At 44.6% G+C, this 21598-nt stretch overlaps 1 protein-coding gene across 1 annotated transcript in view; it reads right to left on the bottom strand.

Moving 5' to 3' along the window:
- LOC120940503 (terminal nucleotidyltransferase 4B-like) overlaps nucleotides 1-21598 on the bottom strand; it is a 1128146-nt gene that overhangs the window by 464567 nt on the left and 641981 nt on the right. The window contains exon 8 of the mRNA XM_040353420.1: nucleotides 21308-21521. Within this exon, the coding sequence (XP_040209354.1) occupies nucleotides 21308-21521 (214 nt within the window). The remainder of the gene's footprint in view (nucleotides 1-21307; nucleotides 21522-21598) is intronic.

Raw genomic sequence — 21598 nt, forward strand, 5'->3', positions numbered from 1 at the left:
TCTGATGTGTGAATTTGATGACATAATGGCTAAGCATAAACAAGATTGTGGTAGGATGAATACAATGATTTTATTGGAAGGATTTGATCCAGCACCTCTCAAACAATACCCTGTTCCAAAAGACGCCATTAAACCTATAACAGAAGCTTTAAAACAATTGGAGGCGCAAGGCACATTAAAAAGGGGTGCATCAACGTGCAATTTGCCAGCCTGGCCAGTCATCAAACCTGATGGGTCATTCAGGCTGACAATTTATTACCGTGCCTTAAACAAATATGCAAAAAGTATGGCTCCTTTGGTAGCAGCTTACCCTGAAATGATTGCCAAATTAACACCAGAAATTATATGGTTTACGGTCATTGATATCAGTAACAGTTATTGGAATTTACCCCTTGACCCAACATGTCAATACAAAACAGCCTTCAGCTGGGCGGGCTTTCAATATTATTGGACAGTTCTTCCGCAAGGGTACAAAGACATTGCAGCAATATTTCACTCACATATGAAAGAAGTGATTGATAAGTTTTCAAAACCTGAAAGAGTAATTTCATATGTTGATGGCATTTTGATTAGGTCAGCCTCTATGGAAGAGCATGTGAACGATGTGAGTGAAATGTTATTGCTTTTGAGAGAAGCAGGTTTGAAAGTTAATCCAAAGAAAATACAATTGGGGAAGAAAGAAGTCCAATTTTTGGGGGTTACTGTAGCAGTCAGGGCGAAGTATCCATGAGCAAAGGGTTGAGCTGATAGGTAAGCTACCTTTGCCCACTGATGAAAAAAGTCGGAGACAATTCCTAGGCAGGACAGGTTTCTGCAGATAATTTGTGCCTCATTAACAGAGTGTTTGTATAATCTGCTGAAGCAAGATGAATGGGAATGGAGATCAGAACACACACACAAGCTATTGACGCGTTAAAGGAAACTTTAGGCAATGCCCCTTCATTAGCATCACCAGACCCCAACAAAGAATTCAGACTCTATCCACATGTAGGCCTTAGTACTTTGTCTGTTGCACTCACCCAAGACTATTTTGGAAAACAAAGACCTGTGGCCTATGCATCACATTTACCATCATCTGTAGAACAAAAGTATCCTTTGTGTACTCGTATGGTGCTGTGTTATTGGGCAATCAACACATTCAGGTACTTGACAGATACACAAAGGGTCATCATTGCTAGTCATCACACTCCTATAGTCATGTTAGAAAATGGGAAATGGAGAGAAGCAGATGTGAATTGTAAAAGGCTGGCGAGGTGGACTACGGCTTTGTTGACAGAAAATATTGAGGGTTTGATGTTAAAAGAACCTAGTGTTCTGATTGGTGGATTGTTGATTGAAGGTGAAACTTATGAATGTCGGGTGCAAGGAAATAGTTTGCAGCCCAAAATTTTTACTGCCGTATCTAAACCTTTTGACTTGGAAAATTAGTGCTGGTACATTGATGGTTCTTCTTACTATAAAGATGGAAGTAGAATCTCAGGATTTGCTGGTGTTTGTGTAAAAGATGGCAAGGTACAGAGACAATTTTCATATTCATGTAGAGCTCATTCTGCACAGTATGTGGAAATAGCAGGATTTTTGCAAGTTCTCATTGAGTTAAGAGATGATGGTGGAATTGTTAACATTGCTTCTGACTCAGACCAGGTATGCAAGGGTGCAGTTGTCTATCTTTCATGGTGGAATGTGATGGGCTTTAAAGGAACAGATAGCAGTGAAATAAGATATGCATCCTTATGGAAAACTATAGAGGAGGAAACGCAATTCTTTTCAATATTTAGGATCCGAAAGGTACAGGCCCACAGAAAACAAACAACCGAGCACTACTGGAACAATACTGTAGATAGATTAGCAAAGGAGGCTGCAGTAACATCCCCCGAATGGCCTCATATAGAGCATACTTTGTCATTTCCAGTGTCTGCCCTTACACATGCTCAAGCAAAAGGAATTGAAGAAAGGACATGCGAGTTGGGTAAAATACAAGATTAGGATGAGGAATTAGCTCAACTAAAAGAAATGTGTGGGACTGGGCCTATACAATTTGAGGGTCAAGAGATGCAGGTGAAGGATGGCCTTTTAATAACTTACAAAAATTATTTATCTTTATGGGTTGCCCCAAAAGGTGTGAGGAAAGACATTCTTACATGGATTCATGGGTCCCCTGTTGGTGGACACCCCAAACTTCCTTTAGCTTTAGAGAGATTAGATCATGTAGCATGGTGGCCTACAGAACTTACTGTTTTAGAGAACTCAGAAGGCATCCAGATACATGGGGATACTGTAAAGGGCATAGTCGGGGGGTGGATAGTCGTTGAATGTGAGATCATGATGCCAAAATCTAATTACCTTGTGGAATATGCCGTTTGGACTTACCCAGAAGGAAGCGATCGTCACAGGAGTACAAATATAATTTTAGTGGAGACAAAAAATGGACCACAAATGCAAATGACTTTAGAAAGGAATTTTACAATATTCAAGGAGGGTATTATATCCTGTAGCCCTCATGATATGAAGGATGGAGTCTATACAAAAATCTTAAATATAATGGTCACAAATTCTAGAGACTGTCCTACAATTTTACCATGGCCAGAACATGGACCTTTCCTTGAACAAACTCAAACTTTAGTGCATAGCAATGTTTCATACTTATCAGTACCATTATTGTTGAACTTTACATCATTTAACATTCCAGAGAGTTGCCCAAAATCAATGGGATTATGGTTTAAAACGGTCTTCCAAACACATAACTTATTTTGGGATACTACACAAGGGCTTAATTTTAAAAAAGTTTCAAAGAGGGATCTGGGTACTGATATCATATCAGGCCTCAGTTTCGGTAGTTCAATCTAGAATAGAGTTGATATAGAGAGCCTAAATATGAGAGGACTAACATTTGTGGGTGGATTACACCAGATACTGCTTAAAGGGGTTGTAAAGGAAAACATTTTTTTTCATAATAAGCATTCTTTACCTGCAGACATTCCTTCTTTTCACTTCCTTATTGTTCGTTTTTGCTCAGAAGTTGTTCAATTTCTTCTCCGTTTTGTTCACTTCCTGCTCGTCTGATTTTACGGACCACCGTGATGGGAGGCTTTACTGCGGTGGTCAGTAACGTGCTCACCCCCTCCTGGGAACTACATCTGTGTGGCAGGATGCTCTCTACGTGCAAGAGACTTCAAGGAGGTGTGAATTACTGGGCGTGCCGCAATTCATACTGGGAAATGTAGTTCTTACATGAACGAGCGATGCAAACGAGGAAGTGAATGAAAGAACAGAAACTAGAATGCCAGAGGTGATATAGATAAAGGAATTTAATAGGCATTTACTCGTTTAACAAAATCATTTAGGGCTGCAACTAACCATTATTTTCATAATCGATTAGTTGGCCGATTATTGTTTTGATTAATCGGATAATAGCCTTAAAAAAAAATAACTGAAAATTTTTATTTTTTGGGCCAATTTGTTGTTGGGCAGATAAAACAAAAATTGCTGCAAAAACACATTACATACTTTTCTGCAGCTTCTCTATTGAAGTCTATTGAACAAAAAAAAAACAAAATAGCACGGTTTTGCGTTTAAAATACCTTGCTTTTTCCAAATACGAAAAAGAATCATAATTGCAAACGTGTCCTATAGGAAAACATGTAAATGAACTGTAGTGTGTTTCTGCAAAAAGCACCAAAAAACAGAGGTGTGAACCCAGGCCTGAGATGTTAGTAACATTATTTGGTTAAAAAACACAAAAATAAGTACAAAAAGAGCAAATAATCGCTACTGTAAGGGGGTTCATTTTTTTACTGTGGGACAGTGAAAGTAATATTTACAGTAGCGATTTGCTTTTTTGTACTATAAAGGGCTAATTTTAGTTTTTTTAACCCCATAATGTTACTGGCCGATTAATCGATTATGAAAATTTGTAATAGATTAATTTCATAATCGATTAGTTGTCGATCAATCGATTAGTTGTTTCGGCCCTAGAATCATTACACTATTCTGTCTGTCTACCTTGCAGACATTAATTTTAGGCAACATTTTTTTTCCCTTTACAACTCCTTTAAAGGGGGAAGAGTGTATTTAAACGCTCTAGCTTAAATTAAATTAGATATTCAGAACATCCACACCATTGCTGCAGATTTGCAGAACATTCAAATGTCGGTGAGTGCACTAAATAAAACACTTTAAACCAATAATGTAACTAAATCTATAGTTTGTGGTATCATAGGAAACTTGAGCCTAGGGCTTCGAGAAATCAAACAAGGAGAATGGCCAAGGATAATGAACTTGACTTTATTATTCCATCTTATCAAAGACAGTGGTGTTACTTGTAGGAACTTTGCCCTTGCTAAAGTAAGGAGCCTGAATACTCTTTGCAATAAAGATCGCATTAGAAAGCAGGAAATGCCTCTGACCGTGGACATCCCTTCATGGTCAACAACACCCTTACCCGTATACAAGATGATCTTTCTTGATGAGGTGAGAAATGGCACTAATATACTGAAACAACTGCTACCGCAAAGCAGACTTGCCAAGGACAACCAAGTGTGGAAAACCAACTGCTGTACCAGACATGCCCAGGCCTGGCTTAGTTCCTGTTCTTTTGAGTACATAGATGGCTGTGCTGCTACACACTCTGGAAAATGCCTGGTTCAATTACAAAAATTTGAACCGGCCTGGAAGAGAATAATTCATGAAGAAGACTCGAGGGTCTGTGCATTAGGGGTAGGGAACATGAGGGACATTCACTTGGCAGAAACAAGTTCAGTGCCGGACACCTATCGCAGGCTGGTGTGTAAACCTCACAGATGGACTGTTAACAATTGGAGAAGAAGACATTCCAGCTAATATCCAGATGAATCAAGTATCTATGGACATTGAGCAAACTGATCTTGGCAAATGGGACTCTATGATTTCTCCTTTATTTAAGAAAATACCACCACTTACAGTTGAATTGGATACATTATTTAACCACTAGTCCACCGGGCCTATTTTGGCACTTCTCTCCTTCATGTAAAAATCAATTTTTTTTTGCTAGAAAATTAATCAGAACCCCCAAACATTATATATATTTTTTAGCAGACACCCTAGGGAATAAAATGGCGGTCATTGCAACTTTTTTTCTCGCACGGTATTTGCGCAATCATTTTTCAAACGCCTTTTTTTGGGGAAAAAAAACGGTTTCATGAATGAAAAAAATAACAAAACTGTAAAGTTAGCTCAATTTTTTTGTATAATGTGAAAGATGATGTTACGCCGAGTAAATAGATACCCAACATGTCACGCTTTAAAATTGCGCACACTCATGGAATGGCGCCAAACTTCGGTACTTAAAAATCTCCATAGGTAATTTTTTTTACAGGTTACTATTTTCGAGTTACAGAGGAGGTCTAGTGCTAGAATTGTTGCACACGCTCTAACGCACGGGACAATAACTCACATGTGGGGTTTGAACGGCGTTTACATATGTGGGCGGGACTTGCATACGTGTTCGCTTCTGCGCGCGAGATAACGGAGACAGGGGCGTTTTGAAAAAAAATTTGCCGCTTTGATCGTTCTTACCGTGCAGAGAATCGGCGGCTTAAGACGGCGATATCTGAATGATGCCTGTAGCTCTGCATCATTCAGATATTACCGCACAAAGTGGAGGACGTCATATGACGTCCTCCCGTGGACAAGTTGTTAAGAGGGATAGTAGGAAAATTATAGAATTACAAGAACTGGTGAAGGAAAACCTCATCAGTTCTAATAAAATTACGAAGGAATTTCAGGAGCCTTGGTGGAGCATACCCAATAACACTTTTACTCACCCGCTATTGAGAACTCTTTCCACAATTTTTGTGTTTATTCAATTTGTATTAATATGTTTTTAATTTGGTTTATATTGTTGTGGTAGAAGACAATTAAGAATAATTCAGAAAAGTAAGGAAAACCTAGAGATGGCTTCAATCTTAGGAGCCAGGGATGTCTGAGCAGTTTGGTTGTGAATCGATTCTGATTTGAACCGATCCAAGTAGGGTAATATGTTGTAATATATGCTGTAATATGTTGGCCGATTTATGTGGGATGTTAAAAATGAAATATATATATATATATATATATATATATATATATATATATATATATATAGTGTGTGTGTGTGTTGTAAGATTGGGGGTTGTTAACTCTCGTGGTATGCGTTTTTTCAGTGATTCACACCAGTCAGGAACTGTTTTAAGGGCATGGTAGCCCTGGGAAAAGCCATGGAAAAAGTTCAATCAAAGGTTTCCCACGCAGGGGGTTCTTCTCCATCTAATGCAAACAGAAAATACTAGCCCACCTGGCTCTCTGTAGCAGTACTTCTGCACGTTATCCTGGTCACCCAGACCAGCGGATTCCTCAACATACACGGCTTCCCTAGAGCGTCTATAGCTCTGCCTCTTGCAGTTACCAATTTTCTGGCTGTCTCCTACAGCCTCTCTGACTTCTGGAGACCTCCTGTCTCTTCCAGGAGCTGTCTCCAACTGGGAGCCATGAGACCTTCTTACACTCTCATTATAAAGGGCTGTGCTCTCTAGTGGACTTCAGTAAGGGGCCAACCAAGTCCATGGCGATCCTCTCAAAAGGGACCTCAATAATGGGCAGGGGTAACAACGGACTGCGGAAATGTGGCATGGGTGCAGTAATCTGACACACTGGACAGGAAGAGCAGTATAATTCCACTTCCTTAGTGATCCCAGGCCAATAAAACCTCTGGGTGATCCTCTCCCGGAGTTTTTCTGCTCCCAAATGTCCCCCAAGAATGTGCCCATGTGCCAGTTCCAAAACCATCTTGCGGTACGGTTTAGGCACTACCAGTTGCTCAATGGTGTCCTCTATCCTCTGTGACACTCGATATAACAGGTCCCTTTCAATAATGAAGTAAGGGAGGGCAACCCTCTCATCAGGGTTAACCAACTCCCCATCTATCTTCACTACATTCTCCCGGGCTCTTAGCAATGTGGGGTCCCTCAATTGCTCAGTGATCACATTTTCTCTGTGCACCTCAAGGTCATCAAACCCTATCGGCCGCTGTTCCTCTTCTGAGGTAGCCAGCTCCTCCCTAGGAACTGGTGTTTCCTCTGCTAAGACTGAAAAATGGAAACTCAGTAGAATCCTCACAGTTAGAGGATTCTGAAGTTGATGGTTCAGGCTCAGAAGAACCACTTACTGGGGAATCTGGGCAATCCCAGAGTTCCCAGAACTTTGGGAAATCCCTTCCGACAATGGCGTCATGTGGCAGTCGGGGAACTAGACCCACTTGGTGACACAAGTTACCGAGGGAGGTTTCAAAGGAAACTCCGTAGTCACCAGATTCTCGAGTGTCCCCATGTACACTAACTACAGCCATTTTCCTAGGATGTAAGGTTTTTCCCACCACTAGATCACTTTTCACCAAGGTGACCAGGCTACCTAAATCCAACAATACCACAGCATCTTTACCATCTAAGCACATTCTACATAAAGGTTTCTCATTCCCCTTTACTGCAGTGCATGTGGTTGCAAAAAGGGACGGTCGTCTCTCTGTCAGAAAGTCACACTGCATGGGTTCATCAACCGCAGGGCAAACCACTGCTACATGTCCCTCTTCCCGGCAACGGTAACAGATCAACCTTCTGGTCCTCTCTTGTGGGATGGGTCTTCCAGGTGGCTCTCGCCAACCACTAGCAGTGGTCCCGATAATACCTCTAGTTCTTTGGTCCCTCTCTCCATCCCTTGATGCAGTCTTACCTATAGGTGGGGAGGGTCTGGTCTTGGGGTGGAAAGTCTGCATCTCTGGAGAAAGGGGACACATTTTCTGTTAGGTACCTTTCGACAAGGTCTACTAGTTTGTCTGCGGTTTCCGGACCGCCATGGCTCACCCATTTCTGCAGGGTGTTAGGTATCTCTGCAGGGTGTTAGGAAGAGACCTAAGAAATTTGTCCATGACTACTCGCTCCAAAATTTTTGGTCCGGACAGAGTTTCTGGCTGCAGCCATTTCCTGGCCAAATGGATGAGGTCATACATGTGCGATCGAGGTGGCTTCTTCAGCTGATAACTCCAATTGTGGACCCGCTGAGCACGGACAGCCAGGGTTACATGCCAATATTTCCTTTTTTACCCGATCATAGTTTTTTGCATCTGCAAGCTCCAAATCAAAATATGCCTTTTGGGCTTCTCCAAATAGGGGGGCCACTAGTCCAGCCCACTGTTCTTTAGGCCAACTCTCTTTTTCCGCTGTTCTCTCAAACGTGGTCAGAAACATCTCAGGGTCATCATCTGCAGTCATCTTTGGCAATAAGTGGCTTACCCGAAAACTCGGTATGTTACTGGCCTGCTGTCTCTGAAGCTGTTTCACAATGGCCTCCATTTGCTGCTGGTGTCTCTGTTCCAAGCCTGCAATGCTCTCGTGTTGAGCTGCAAGGCTCCGCTGCAAACCTGCATTTGTCTGCTGTTGATTTGCATTTGCTATAGCCAGCTGCTTCAGTATCTCCTACATTTTGGGTTTACTGTAACTGCCCGCGGCACTCCGCCATGTGTAAGGGGTTAGCTTGGTAGCAGGGGTGTGTGACCTGAGTGGGTTCACTACACACATTCTATACAGAGAGGCAGCCGAAGGGTGGTTGAAAAACAAGGGTTATGGTTTATTACACAGTTCCTTTTCAACACAGGAAAATGTTGGTGTACTGTCTTCAAGATTTGCAAACAGCACACTTTCACATGTATTGTCCGCGCACAGCGATTTATTCGCACACAGCGACTTGTCCACACACAGTGATTTGTCCACACACAGCGACTTATCCGCACACAGCGACTATTTTCTTGAAGCACACAGCTTCTTTTCTCACACAGAGAGAGCTTCTTGGACGCACACAGCATCAAGTTTCTTGAAGCACACAGCTTTTTCCGCACACAGCGTTTGAGCTTCTTGGACGCACACAGCATCAAGCTTCTTTTCTCACACAGACACCATCTGCAACATGCAATAACTTTTGCCTGGCTGCACTTTCGCACACAGCCAACAGTTCCTGATGTGAACTCACTGTGGAGCAAGGACCCGGATTCCACCGTCTTGTGCCCGCTGAATCACCACCACTTGTAAGATTGGGGGTTGTTAACTCTCGTGGTATGCGTTTTTTCAGTGATTCACACCAGTCAGGATGTATGTTTTAAGAGCATGGTAGCCCATTTTTATTAAAAAGGCAAAAACAACAACCACTTCACCTTCAGAAGTCTTCCTCAGCTCACTGCTCTTCTCAACTCAACGAGCCTCAGGATGCAGCATTCAGTAGTAGTCCTCTGGACAACTTATAGAGGCCTTAATTGCCTCATTCTGAACAGCTGAAGCTATCCAACATCCTTAAACCTTTCTGGCTACCTCTGCAGCCGACACCTGATAGTAATTGGTGAATTTTCTAAACAAGGCAGAAATGTATCTCCCTTCTGTGACAACACCCCCAGATTTACCCGACTTCCTGTCACAGTGTGTACATTGTATTATAAGTCCAAAATTGACCAGGCCAGATTTCAGTTGACATTTGGTACCTGTTAAGATAATTACATGTTACACATCAAAAGACGCTTGTCGATTGTCAATAGGCAAAGAGACAGGATGAATATTTTACACATCAAACCATTACTCAGGCCACATGTAATCCAATTACTTATTAGAGGGAGCTTATTAGTATGCAAGGATGCAAAAATTAGGAATAGGTGGTTATTATCTGTCACTCTGAAAGACATGATGTAGATCAAAGACGGCCAAACTGCTCAGCTATTCAGTGAATAGGGAATATAATCCTGGAGTTCAGTCTTGTCACTCTGTATGAATATGGCACAGGTCTAGAAGTGATCAGAATATATTCTCTATGTATTCTCTCATATGGAGGCACAGGTCTAGGAAGAGATTTGAATTATATGCTCTGTTGGATTTTGTATCGTCTGTGGACTTTGTTCGTTATTGGAAGTTAAATAAAATGCATTCTCTGGAGAGCCAAGTGTGTTGCTGCAGTACAACAAATTTATAGTCATCATACTAACATCTAAATATCAATTATCTAATCGGACTACACTATACTTTGAGATTAGTACACTCATCTGGATTCAGCAGTGGTATCATTGTACACATTTTTATACCAGTATCATACTAAGCTACATGTTTTTATGACTGCTTTTGCTACCGTTTGGGATTACTCGCACCATTTTTACAGTTTATGTAGCTACGTCGATTTTATCTCCAGTGCAATATTTTTTTGTTACCTACTTGAAGACTATAAAAGTTTTAATGCCATTCCCATCAAGAGCTGCCTTTGTGTGTTTTTTGTATCCTGCTATCCATTTTTTCCAGTGGTTGGTAGCTTCACTGGGAATCAGCCTGCAAGGAGATCAGTTAAAAGTAGTTGGATCTGTATGTGCATTATAATTAAATCAAAATTAGTTGATTAAAAAAATATATATTAATCGAACACGAAAATCTGTATTTAGCTGCTTAGTCCAAGACATGACATGATGATTTTTCTTTAAAACAAAAAAGTGTAGCGCTAGATATATGTGTAATGAGGAATGATGGAAAACAAACCTAGTGATAAGTACCCAAGGTAATAATATGATATAAAATCGTGAGTTCACAAAACAAAGGAAAAAGACTTATAAGTAAAGTCTCTTAGGCGATAATAAAAAGTCCCAACAGTTGGTGAATCAATCAGCAGTGAAGTGATTTGTCTTCAAATCACTATGTCCAAGGACATAGTTGAGCATACAGCTTTTTCTTAGGAACAGAAACAGAAGCTAATATTAATTTGGAACCACTAATCAATATGAAGATAGGAGTTGACTATCTATAAGTTTTCCAGAACAGTTGACGAGCCATCCGGGGAAGGAATTTGCATATGACCCTGAGAATCCAAATGAGGAGCTTGAGATGATCTGTGAATTTCTGATAATTAGCTGGTTGATCTGTGATTTTGAACCACTCATATGGGTCCAAGTCATTATACATCATAAGCTGCTATTTGGATTATCCTTTTCCTGGTACGTTCACTATATTGCACCGGATCTCTCCCTCCTGCCTGCCATCTAGGACACCTCTGGAAGTCGGATACCATCAATTATAAGCTTATATGACCCATTAGGTGTAAACCTATTTGGGTCCACTAAATCCGGTAAGCCTCCAATCATTTCCTGGTGGTGGATACACTTCTGATTGTCACTCTTATGTGTATGAAGACAAATCACTTCACTGCTGATTGATTCACCAACTGTTGGGACTTTTTATTATCGCCTAAGAGACTTTACTTATAAGTCTTTTTCCTTTGTTTTGTGGACTCACGATTTTATATCATATTATTACCTTGGGTACTTATCACTAGGTTTGTTTTCCATCATTCCTCATTACACATATATCTAGCACTACACTTTTTTGTTTTATTGTATGTTTTTACAGAATTGATCTATTTCTGTTGTGTTGGCAGCCATTTATATGTTTTTCCAAGTAGCGCGGTGTTACTTATACGGTTTGTATAATTTTTTTACATGATGATTTTTCCTACCTGATGTCTTTCTGGTCATTCTCATGTAACCATGGCTAATGTGAACCGTGATCTGTCTCTTTCAAGAAATATTTGATTTAAAAAAAAAAAGGAACTACAGTCTGCTCACATACCATGTTTGCCATTCTGAAGCTTCCCTTTAATCACTTTGCATATTTTATATATACACTGTGATTTTGTACTTCCCAAATATGCTACAGAAAGCTCCCTCCACTGAGTCTGGCTGCAACCATTTTAACTGTGGGCAGCTGAAGCTGCTGCCTGTTCACTTCCTGGATTTACACAGACACACACCTCCAGCTCTGCAGCTCTCATTGGCCCTCTCATGGCTCACCCTCCCTCCCTTCCTGGCAAACTCTTACAAGAGAGCTGTGCACAATGTCATAGACCTAGGCTTTGTACCCGACAAGAAACAGAAAGTGGGCCGTATAAGGTATTAACTGGCAGAAAAAAAAGTTTTACTATACAAAGTTAAAACAAGGACAATAGATGAAAAGATGAAAATAAATGACTGAAGGTCCGCTTTAAGGACTTGAAGTGCTAGAACAGGAGAAACTTACATAGTTTGTCTAGCTGAAAAAAAAAAGACTATCGAGTTCAACCAATCGCTACATTTTGGAGAGTAAACACGGCAAGGTAATTTTTAAGAGATATGGCGAGTGCTTTGACAATTTCACGTTTTGCCATAAGCTTTTAGAAAACTGGAAAAAATAAAATGATTTTATTTTTACAAAAAGAATGCTCACACACAGCATGGCCATAATTAGAAATACACCAAGGGCCTGTTCTCAGAAGAGTGATACAAATATGGATTGTATTACCTCCTAATTGCCCACTTTAACTCACTGAAACACTCACTAGTATGCTGCGTTCAGAAGAGGATAGCACCTGCCGAAAGCACCAGGGGGTATAATTTCTGCTGCAGTGCAAATAAATACAGAATGTGTACACCAGTGGCCGCTGCCTCTGCAGCCAAAGGGGATATCAGTTGGGGGCTGTGAAAGCATGGCTCAACCATGGGATTTTACTATCCCTCAACAGCTATGTGAATGAGCCCCATAACACATTCTGCTACTTTTGAGTATGGGGATACCTCATGTGTGAGACTTTCAATGTTTGACTGGTTATTTAAACCATCGCAAAATGCAATCAATATTGTACCAAAAACAGTATAGGTATACTGTAATGCATGCAGTGGCAGAACTACCGCCATAGCGACCCACTCGGGCGCTATGGGGCCCGCAGCCGAGTGAGGATCAGGGGGGCCGAGTGAGGATAAGAGCAGAGCCGGCCCTACCATGGGACACAATGGTACCAGCCCGGCCCCCATCCCGTTCGGCCTGCTCCGCTGTGAGGCTAATTGCCAGTGAGAATGGCAGCGCCGCGGCACTCTGCCGGCCCCCCCTTCTTCCCCGCTGCAGAGTGGAAGGAGCGGTGAAATGAGATGTCTTGGGTCGCTGCTAGCACCCCCCCTCCCGCGCATCTCAATCCGTGGGGCAGCTCATGCTGGAACTACTGTAATTTTGCTAGCACCCCCTCCCCCCCTTCTCAATCTGCGGTGTAGAGGAGGGGAGAGATGAGTTGAGACCGCTGGACCTCACTAGCACCAAGCTTCATTCGCCCTCCCCCCCTGCTTCTCATTCCGCGGGGCAGAGGAGGGGAGGGAGAGCTGTGTCACTTTCTGCTCATGTAGCTGGAACTGCTAGCACCTGACCAAGCTCCCCCCCACTCGCTTCTCCCTGCACGGTGCAGAGGAGGTGAGGGAGAGGAGAGAGCTGTGTCTGCTCAAGCATCTGATGTAATAGGGGGGCCTCTGTGCAACCTCTGATGTAATGGGGGGGCCTCCGTGCAACCTCTCATGTAATGGGGGGCCTCCGTGCAACCTCTCATGTAATGGGGGGGCCTCCGTGCAACCTCTCATGTAATGGGGGGGCCTCCGTGCAACCTCTCATGTAATGGGGGGGCCTCCGTGCAACCTATCATGTAATGGGGGGCCTCCGTGCAACCTCTCATGTAATAGGGGGGCCTCCGTGCAACCTCATGTAATAGGGGGGCCTCCGTGCAACCTCTCATGTAATGGGGGGCCCTCCGTGCAACCTCTGATGTAATGGGGGGCCCTCCGTGCAACCTCTGATGTAATGGGGGGGCCCTCCGTGCAACCTCTGATGTAATGGGGGGCCTCTGTGCAACCTCTGATGTAATGGGGGGGCCCTCTGTGCAACCTCTGATGTAATGGGGGGCCTCAGTGCAACCTCTGATGTAATGGGGGGCCTCCGTGCAACCTCTGATGTAATAGGGGGCCTCTCTGCAGACTCTGATGTAAGGGGGGGCCTCTCTGCAGACTCTGATGTAAGGGGGGCCTCTGTGTGGCCATGACAGGTCCTCTTTATACTTCTATATACATGTATAGAGCCATGACAGGTCCACTTTAGTTATCCTAATATAAAATAATGAATGTGGGGGCATTTTGGTGGGCGTGATTTTTTTATTTTTTTTGGGGGGGGGGCGGCATTTCATTCTTGGTACCAGGCAGCACAATGTTTTGGGCCGGCACTGGTTAAGAGCATCGCCGGCATGTTCTCCCAGCCAGGGGGAGAGAGAGGAGAGGAAGAGGTGAGCTGTCCGTATCAGCAGAGAGCCGAATTGCCCGCTGTAATAGCTTTCATTTGAACTTTGTGTTCCCGGGGCTCATGTCACATAGCTCCACCTCTTGGCCCGGCACCTTTGATCGACAGAACGCCGGTCCAGTGTGGGACATGTGACATCATCAAAGGCGTTGGGCTAAGAGGTGGGGCTATGTGATGATGAGCCCTGGGAAGACTGGAAATTCAAATGAAAGCTATTACAGCGGGCAATCCCGCTCTCTGCTGATCCGGCCAGCTTACTTCTTCCTATGCACAGGTGAGGCTGTATTGGGCACAGGCAATGCTGTATGGGCCACAGGCAGTTCAGGCTGTATTGGGCACAGGAAACGCTGTATGGGGCACAGGCAGGCCAGGCTGTATTGGGCACAGGCAGGCCAGGCTGTATTGGGCACAGGCAGGCCAGGCTGTATTGGGGGGCACAGGCAGGCCAGGCTGTATTGGGCACAGGCAGGCCAGGCTGTATTGGGCACAGGCAGGCCAGGCTGTATTGGGCACAGGCAGGCCAGGCTGTATTGGGCACAGGCAGGCCAGGCTGTATGGGGCACAGGCAGGGCAGGCTGTATGGGGCACAGGTCACGCCAGGCTGCATGGGGCACAGGTCACGCTGCATGGGGCACAGGTCACGCTGCATGGGGCACAGGTCACGCTGCATTGACACTAGGGCGGCTCTGGGGGGCCCCATACATTTTGCTATGGGGCCCTGTGATTTCTAGTTACGCCCCTGAATGCATGCCTCCATAAAAGTGATCAGGGAATATAATCTTAATGCATTGTCACCTACTGCAGTCCCCATTCCTATAAGGCAAGCAAGCCTAGCTTACAAAAATGTTCCTGTGGTTTCGAGTGCACAGCTGTCCAAACGGAATGACTGACTGGTATCTTACAGGAACAAAGTCAGTGGGATCTGCAAACAGGCCAATTAACCGCTTAAAGCGGCGTTCCACCCAAAAGTGGAACTTCTGCTTTAAGCACTCCTCACCCCCTTATATGCCACATTTGGCATGCAATTTTTTTTTGGGGGGGTGGGGGCTTCAGTAGGATTGGGACTTCCTGTCCCACTTCCACCTACGGACCGCCTAGGTGACTCCTTCTCTCGCCTTAGGTGACCCACCCTCTAGGTGATCTCCTGGGACACGTGACAGGTCCCAGGAGATTGCCTGTTCACTCCTAGAGCGCAGTGCACGCCCAGCCGTGAACCCGAAAGCTGTCGCGGCAGGGTGCCCACAGTGTGAATGGAGGCGCTGGTGAAGAGGGGGAGAGGAGCGATGCTCTGGGCGGCCGCATTGCTGGACTGTGGAGCAGGTAAGTGTCTGTTTATTAAAAGTCATCAGCTACATTTTGTGTACAGTACCTGCCGCCGAGAATGTGTTTTTAGCACGACGGCATCGCGCTGATTCTCGGTGACAGGGTGCCAACATCTCGCGCTTGCTGGAATAGTAAAAGCACATTCCAGCAAGCGCGTCATAGAAGCGACGAGAGATCCGACTTGGATTCCCGCCAATTCTACACGTGTGCGGCTTTTGTTATGAATCCTGAGGGGGACCTCCCCGCCGGATTTTAAATAAAAATCCGGCATGGGTTCCCCCCTCAGGAGCATACCGGGCCCTTAGGTCTGGTATGGGTTGTAAGGAGACCCCCCCTACGCCGAAAAAACGGTGTAGGGGGTCCCCCTACAATCCATACCAGACCCGTATCCAAAGCACGCTACCCGGCCGGCCAGGTAAAGGAGTGGGGACGAGCGAGCGCCCCCCCTCCTGAGTCGTACTGGGCTGCATGCCCTCAACATGGGGGGGTTGGGTGCTCTGGGGCAGGGGGGCGCACTGCGGCCCCCCCACCCCAGAGCACCCTGTCCCCATGTTGATGAGGACAGGGCCCCTTCCGACAACCCTGGCCGTTGGTTGTCGGGGTATGCGGGCGGGAGGCTTATCAGAATCTGGGAGCCCCCTTTAATAAGGGGGCCCCCAGATACCGGCCCCCCACCCTAAGTGAATGGATATGGGGTACATCGTACCCCTACCCATTCACCTGGAGGAAAAATGTTAAAGTTAAAAACACGACAAAAGGGTTTTTAAAATAATGTATTAATCTGCTCCGGAGGCACCCCCTGTCTTCTTTAGCTCTTTTCACCAGGGGGGGGCTTCTTCTTTGATGTCTTCGGATGGGGGCCGCTCTTCTTCGCCGCCATCTGGTTCTCTTCCACCGCCGGGGGGGGGGGGTCGCTTTTATAAAAGCGCCCACCCCCCGGCGGGTTTCCTCCCTGTCTTCGGCGGGGGTGGTGTGCTTCTCGGGGGGGGCTTCTTCTTCCGCTATCCGGGGGGGTCTTCTCCGCTATCCGGGGGGTCTTCTCCACTCTCCGGGGGTCTTCTATGTTCGCCGCTCTCCGCTGTTGACTCGGCGCACCCCGGTTCTTCCTCCCGCTGTCCGGTGCCTTCTCCTTCAGTGCTGAACGTCGTCTTCTTCTTCTGTGCTGTGACGTCTTCTTCTTCTTCTGTGCTGTGACGTCTTCTTCTTCTTCTTCTGTGCTGTGACGTCTTCTTCTTCTTCTGTTCTCTTCTTCAGCCTTCTCCCGATGTTGACACGTCGCCTCTTCTCGCTGCAATGACAGGTGCGCGGTTTGCATCTGACTTATATAGGCCTCACAGTCCCATCATGCTCCGGTACCTACCCACGTGGGTAGGTATCACATGGGTAGGTACCAGAGCATGATGGGACTGTGAGGCCTATATAAGTCAGATGCAAACCGCGCACCTGTCATTGCAGTGAGAAGAGGCGACGTGTCAACATCGGGAGAATGAATCCTGAGGGGGACCTCCCCGCCGGATTTTAAATAAAAATCCAGCATGGGTTCCCCCCTCAGGAGCATACCGGGCCCTTAGGTCTGGTATGGGTTGTAAGGAGACCCCCCCCCCTACGCCGAAAAAACGGCGTAGGGGGTCCCCCTACAATCCATACCAGACCCGTATCCAAAGCACGCTACCCGGCCGGCCAGGTAAAGGAGTGGGGACGAGCGAGCGCCCCCCCTCCTGAGCCGTACCGGGCTGCATGCCCTCAACATGGGGGGTTGGGTGCTCTGGGGCAGGGGGGCGCACTGCGGCCCCCCCACCCCAGAGCACCCTGTCCCCATGTTGATGACAGGGCCCCTTCCCGACAACCCTGGCCGTTGGTTGTCGGGGTATGCGGGCGGGAGGCTTATCAGAATCTAGGAGCCCCCTTTAATAAGGGGGCCCCCAGATACTGGCCCCCCACCCTAAGTGAATGGATATGGGGTACATCGTACCCCTACCCATTCACCTGGAGGAAAAATGTTAAAGTTAAAAAAAACACGACAAAAGGGTTTTTAAAATAATGTATTAATCTGCTCCGGAGGCACCCCGTCTTCTTTAGCTCTTTTCATCAGGGGGGGGCTTCTTCTTTGACGTCTTCGGGTGGGGGCAGCTCTTCTTCGCCGCCGTCTGGTTTTCTTCCACCGCCGGGGGGGGGGGGTCGCTTTTATAAAAGCGCCCACCCCCCGGCGGGTTTCCTCCCTGTCTTCGGCGGGGGTGGTGTGCTTCTCAGGGGGGGGCTTCTTCTTTCGCTATCCGGGGGGGTCTTCTCCGCTATCCGGGGGGTCTTCTCCACTCTCCGGGGGTCTTCTTCTATGTTCGCCGCTCTCCGCTGTTGACTCGGCGGACCCCGGTTCTTCCTCCCGCTGTCCAGTGCCTACTCCTTCTGTGCTGTGACGTCTTCTTCTTCTTCTGTGCTGTGACGTCTTCTTCTTCTTCTGTGCTGTGACGTCTTCTTCTTCTTCTGTGCTGTGACGTCTTCTTCTTCTTCTGTGCTGTGACGTCTTCTTCTTCTTCTGTGCTGTGACGTCTTCTTCTTCTTCTGTGCTGTGACGTCTTCTTCTTCTTCTGTGCTGTGACGTCGTCTTCTTCTTCTGTGCTGTGACGTCGTCTTCTTCTTCTGTGCTGTGACGTCGTCTTCTTCTTCTGTGCTGTGACGTCTTCTTCTTCTTCTGTGCTTTGACGTCGTCTTCTTCTTCTGTGCTGTGACGTCGTCTTCTTCTTCTGTGCTGTGACGTCTTCTTCTTCTTCTGTGCTGTGACGTCTTCTTCTTCTTCTGTGCTGTGACGTCTTCTTCTTCTTCTGTGCTGTGACGTCTTCTTCTTCTTCTGTGCTGTGACGTCTTCTTCTTCTTCTGTGCTGTGACGTCTTCTTCTTCTTCTGTGCTGTGACGTCTTCTTCTTCTTCTGTGCTGTGACGTCTTCTTCTTCTTCTGTGCTGTGACGTCTTCTTCTTCTTCTGTGCTGTGACGTCTTCTTCTTCTTCTGTGCTGTGACGTCTTCTTCTTCTTCTGTGCTGTGACGTCTTCTTCTTCTTCTGTGCTGTGAAGTCTTCTTCTTCTTCTGTGCTGTGACGTCTTCTTCTTCTTCTTCTGTTCTCTTCTTCAGCCTTCTCCTGATGTTGACACGTCACCTCTTCTCGCTGCAATGACAGGTGCGCGGTTTGCATCTGACTTATATAGGCCTCACAGTCCCATCATGCTCCGGTACCTACCCACGTGGGTAGGTATCACATGGGTAGGTACCAGAGCATGATGGGACTGTGAGGCCTATATAAGTCCGATGCAAGCCGCGCACCTGTCATTGCAGCGAGAAGAGGAGACGTGTCAACATCGGGAGAAGGCTGAAGAAGAGAAGAGAAGAAGAAGACGTCACAGCACAGAAGAAGAAGAAGACATCACAGCACAGAAGAAGAAGAAGAAGACATCACAGCACAGAAGAAGTAGACGTCACAGCACAGAAGAAGTAGACGTCACAGCACAGAAGAAGAAGTCACAGCACAGAAGAAGAAGAAGACGTCACAGCACAGAAGAAGAAGGCACCGGACAGCGGGAGGAAGAACCGGGGTGCGCCGAGTCAACAGCGGAGAGCGGCAAACATAGAAGAAGTTAATACATGGACACTACTGGGGTCCCAGGTATAAGATCCTAAAATAACTTCAAAGTATTAGACTGCCTTGATCACAGCCCGACATTAGTTTAAAGGAACTTTCCAAGGCATGTGTGTTGATCATAAAACCTTATCTCAATCATAACTTTAGACGTTGCCAAGATGTCTGACAATTGTTTGACATATAGGACAATTTATGATGGTGCTACACCAGATAAAGTTAGAGAGGTCATGATTAACTCTGCTTGACCTCATCATTAGGAATAATTCCTTATACGCTACTGCCCCCTACAGGTTAATATCGGCATTGTTTCAATATAGTCACATCAAAACATATCATGTGACCTCGCCAGTCATGTGATAGTGATGTGACACACCCAGTTCTTTGAGAGAGATAAAAAGGGATTACACCAGACAAGAAGGGAGGCTGATGGGAAGAAGCTTGATGGGAGATGGCTGGAGCTGATCCCTGGAAGGCTGATCTCTGATGGAAGCTGGAAGGGAGAGATTGACCGCAAAGATGTAGGGGAATGAAGAGGGTCCTTCATTAGGACTTTCCCTTCTCAAACAGAAAGATCTCTTACATACTGGTAACGTATAATCTTGATTATTTACCTTTTAGGTAATTCGGAGATTTTCACATACACACACACAACCAAAACCATGTAAATATACTTGGCAAATATAATTTGGAAATTGGTTATGTCTAACTGCAGCATGACGTAATTGTATTCCAAATATTAAAGACATACGCATTACTTTGTCTTTGAAAAGCTAAGTGTCAATGATGGTAAATCGGTTTTAGAGTGAGGGCGTATGTGAATGAATGAATGAATGAAAAACGTATAAAGCGCGGCGCATGCGAACTGAATCGCTTCTGGGCGATATATCCTCACCAAATTTAACAAAAGCTTGTGTACAACATAACATTTGTTATGTACACATATTTAAGAAGCAGTAGCAAGAGATCTGTTTGTTATTGAGAAGAAATAATACAATGTCAAGGTTATGTCACCAAAAGCTAAAATGTTTCAAATACGCCAAGATGATTTAATACCAAGAGCTAGGAATATGCCTTGTCATAATATTGTAAATATTATCTAAAACATTCAACCATTGCTTATTTCTGATTATAGAAACATATCATTTATTTGTTGTAATACGAATTGTACCTGATTTTAGATTTTGCACTGTACCTTTAGTTAATAAATATATATATTTTAAATATTCATTTGTATTGCTTGTCCTCAAAATAGCACGGATAAAAGAATTTTAGATATCTTGTATTGTAGGAAAATTGTATTTCTCCCAAAGCACAGATATACAAATTTTCATAATACAATAATATTTTATAGTTCAGAATAAATATTCTGACGGTATATGTGTAGGCTCTATGCCGAGATACGTCAATGGTTCTGACAACACTTTAAAATTGCCCCCGCTCGTGAAATGGCAACAAACTTTTACCATAGGCGATATTTAATTTTTTTTACATGTTGCATGTTTTGAGTTACAGAGGAGGTCTAGGGCTATAATTATTGCTCTCGCTCTACCGATCGTGGTGATACCTCACATGTGTGGTTTGAACACCGTTTTTATATGTGGGCGCTGCTCACATATGCCTTTGCATTTGCTTCTGCACGAGAGCTTGGTGGGACGAGGCACGTTAAAAAAATGTTTTCCTATTTATTTTACCTTTTATTTTATTTTTACACTGTTCTTTAAAAAAAAGTGTGTCACTTTTATTTCTATTACAAGGAATGTAAATATCCATTGTAATAGAAAAAAAGCATGACAGGACCTCTTAAATATGAGATCTGGGGTCAAAAAGACCTCAGATCTCATATTTACACTAAAATGCAATAGAAAAAATTATGTAAAAAAAATAAATACATGTCTCTTTAAGAGCTATGGGTGGAAGTGACGTTTTGACGTTGCTTCCGCCCTGCAATGGTATCTCAAATGTTATCTCAAAACAGCCTCTAGCTTTCAGGTGACAGTTGTCCAGTTGTTTTAAAAAGGCCAGACAGCAAGTGGTTAAAGTTGACCTTAAAGCACAAAATATGTAGCACACATTTAAAATACATATGAGTATCTTTTTTAATGAATACACAACTTTATATCTGACTGGACTTGAAGATTCTTGCATTTAAACTATAGCTCCTGATAAAAAAAACCTGCCCACCCTACTTACCGGGAAGCAAAGGATCCTCAATACAGAGCATAGATAACTTGGGTCCACTTGTCATAGCTTTCATGATTTCTTCCTTTGCAATGTAAGCACCTCCATTTCTAATCCTAATTCCAGTTTCCAAGTAATTAAAATTTCTTCCATACAGTTCAAAGAACTCCACCAGAAGCATACCAAGATTCTCGCTGGTCCTTTTGGCATCAATTCTAGGGTGCAACTTAGAAATTATTTAAAAAGGTTAACATTTCAAATATAAGGTCCATAAGAACTACAAATTATGTTTATGCAACCAAT

The sequence above is a fragment of the Rana temporaria genome, chromosome 5 (assembly GCF_905171775.1).
Source record: "Rana temporaria chromosome 5, aRanTem1.1, whole genome shotgun sequence".
NCBI lineage: Eukaryota > Metazoa > Chordata > Amphibia > Anura > Ranidae > Rana > Rana temporaria.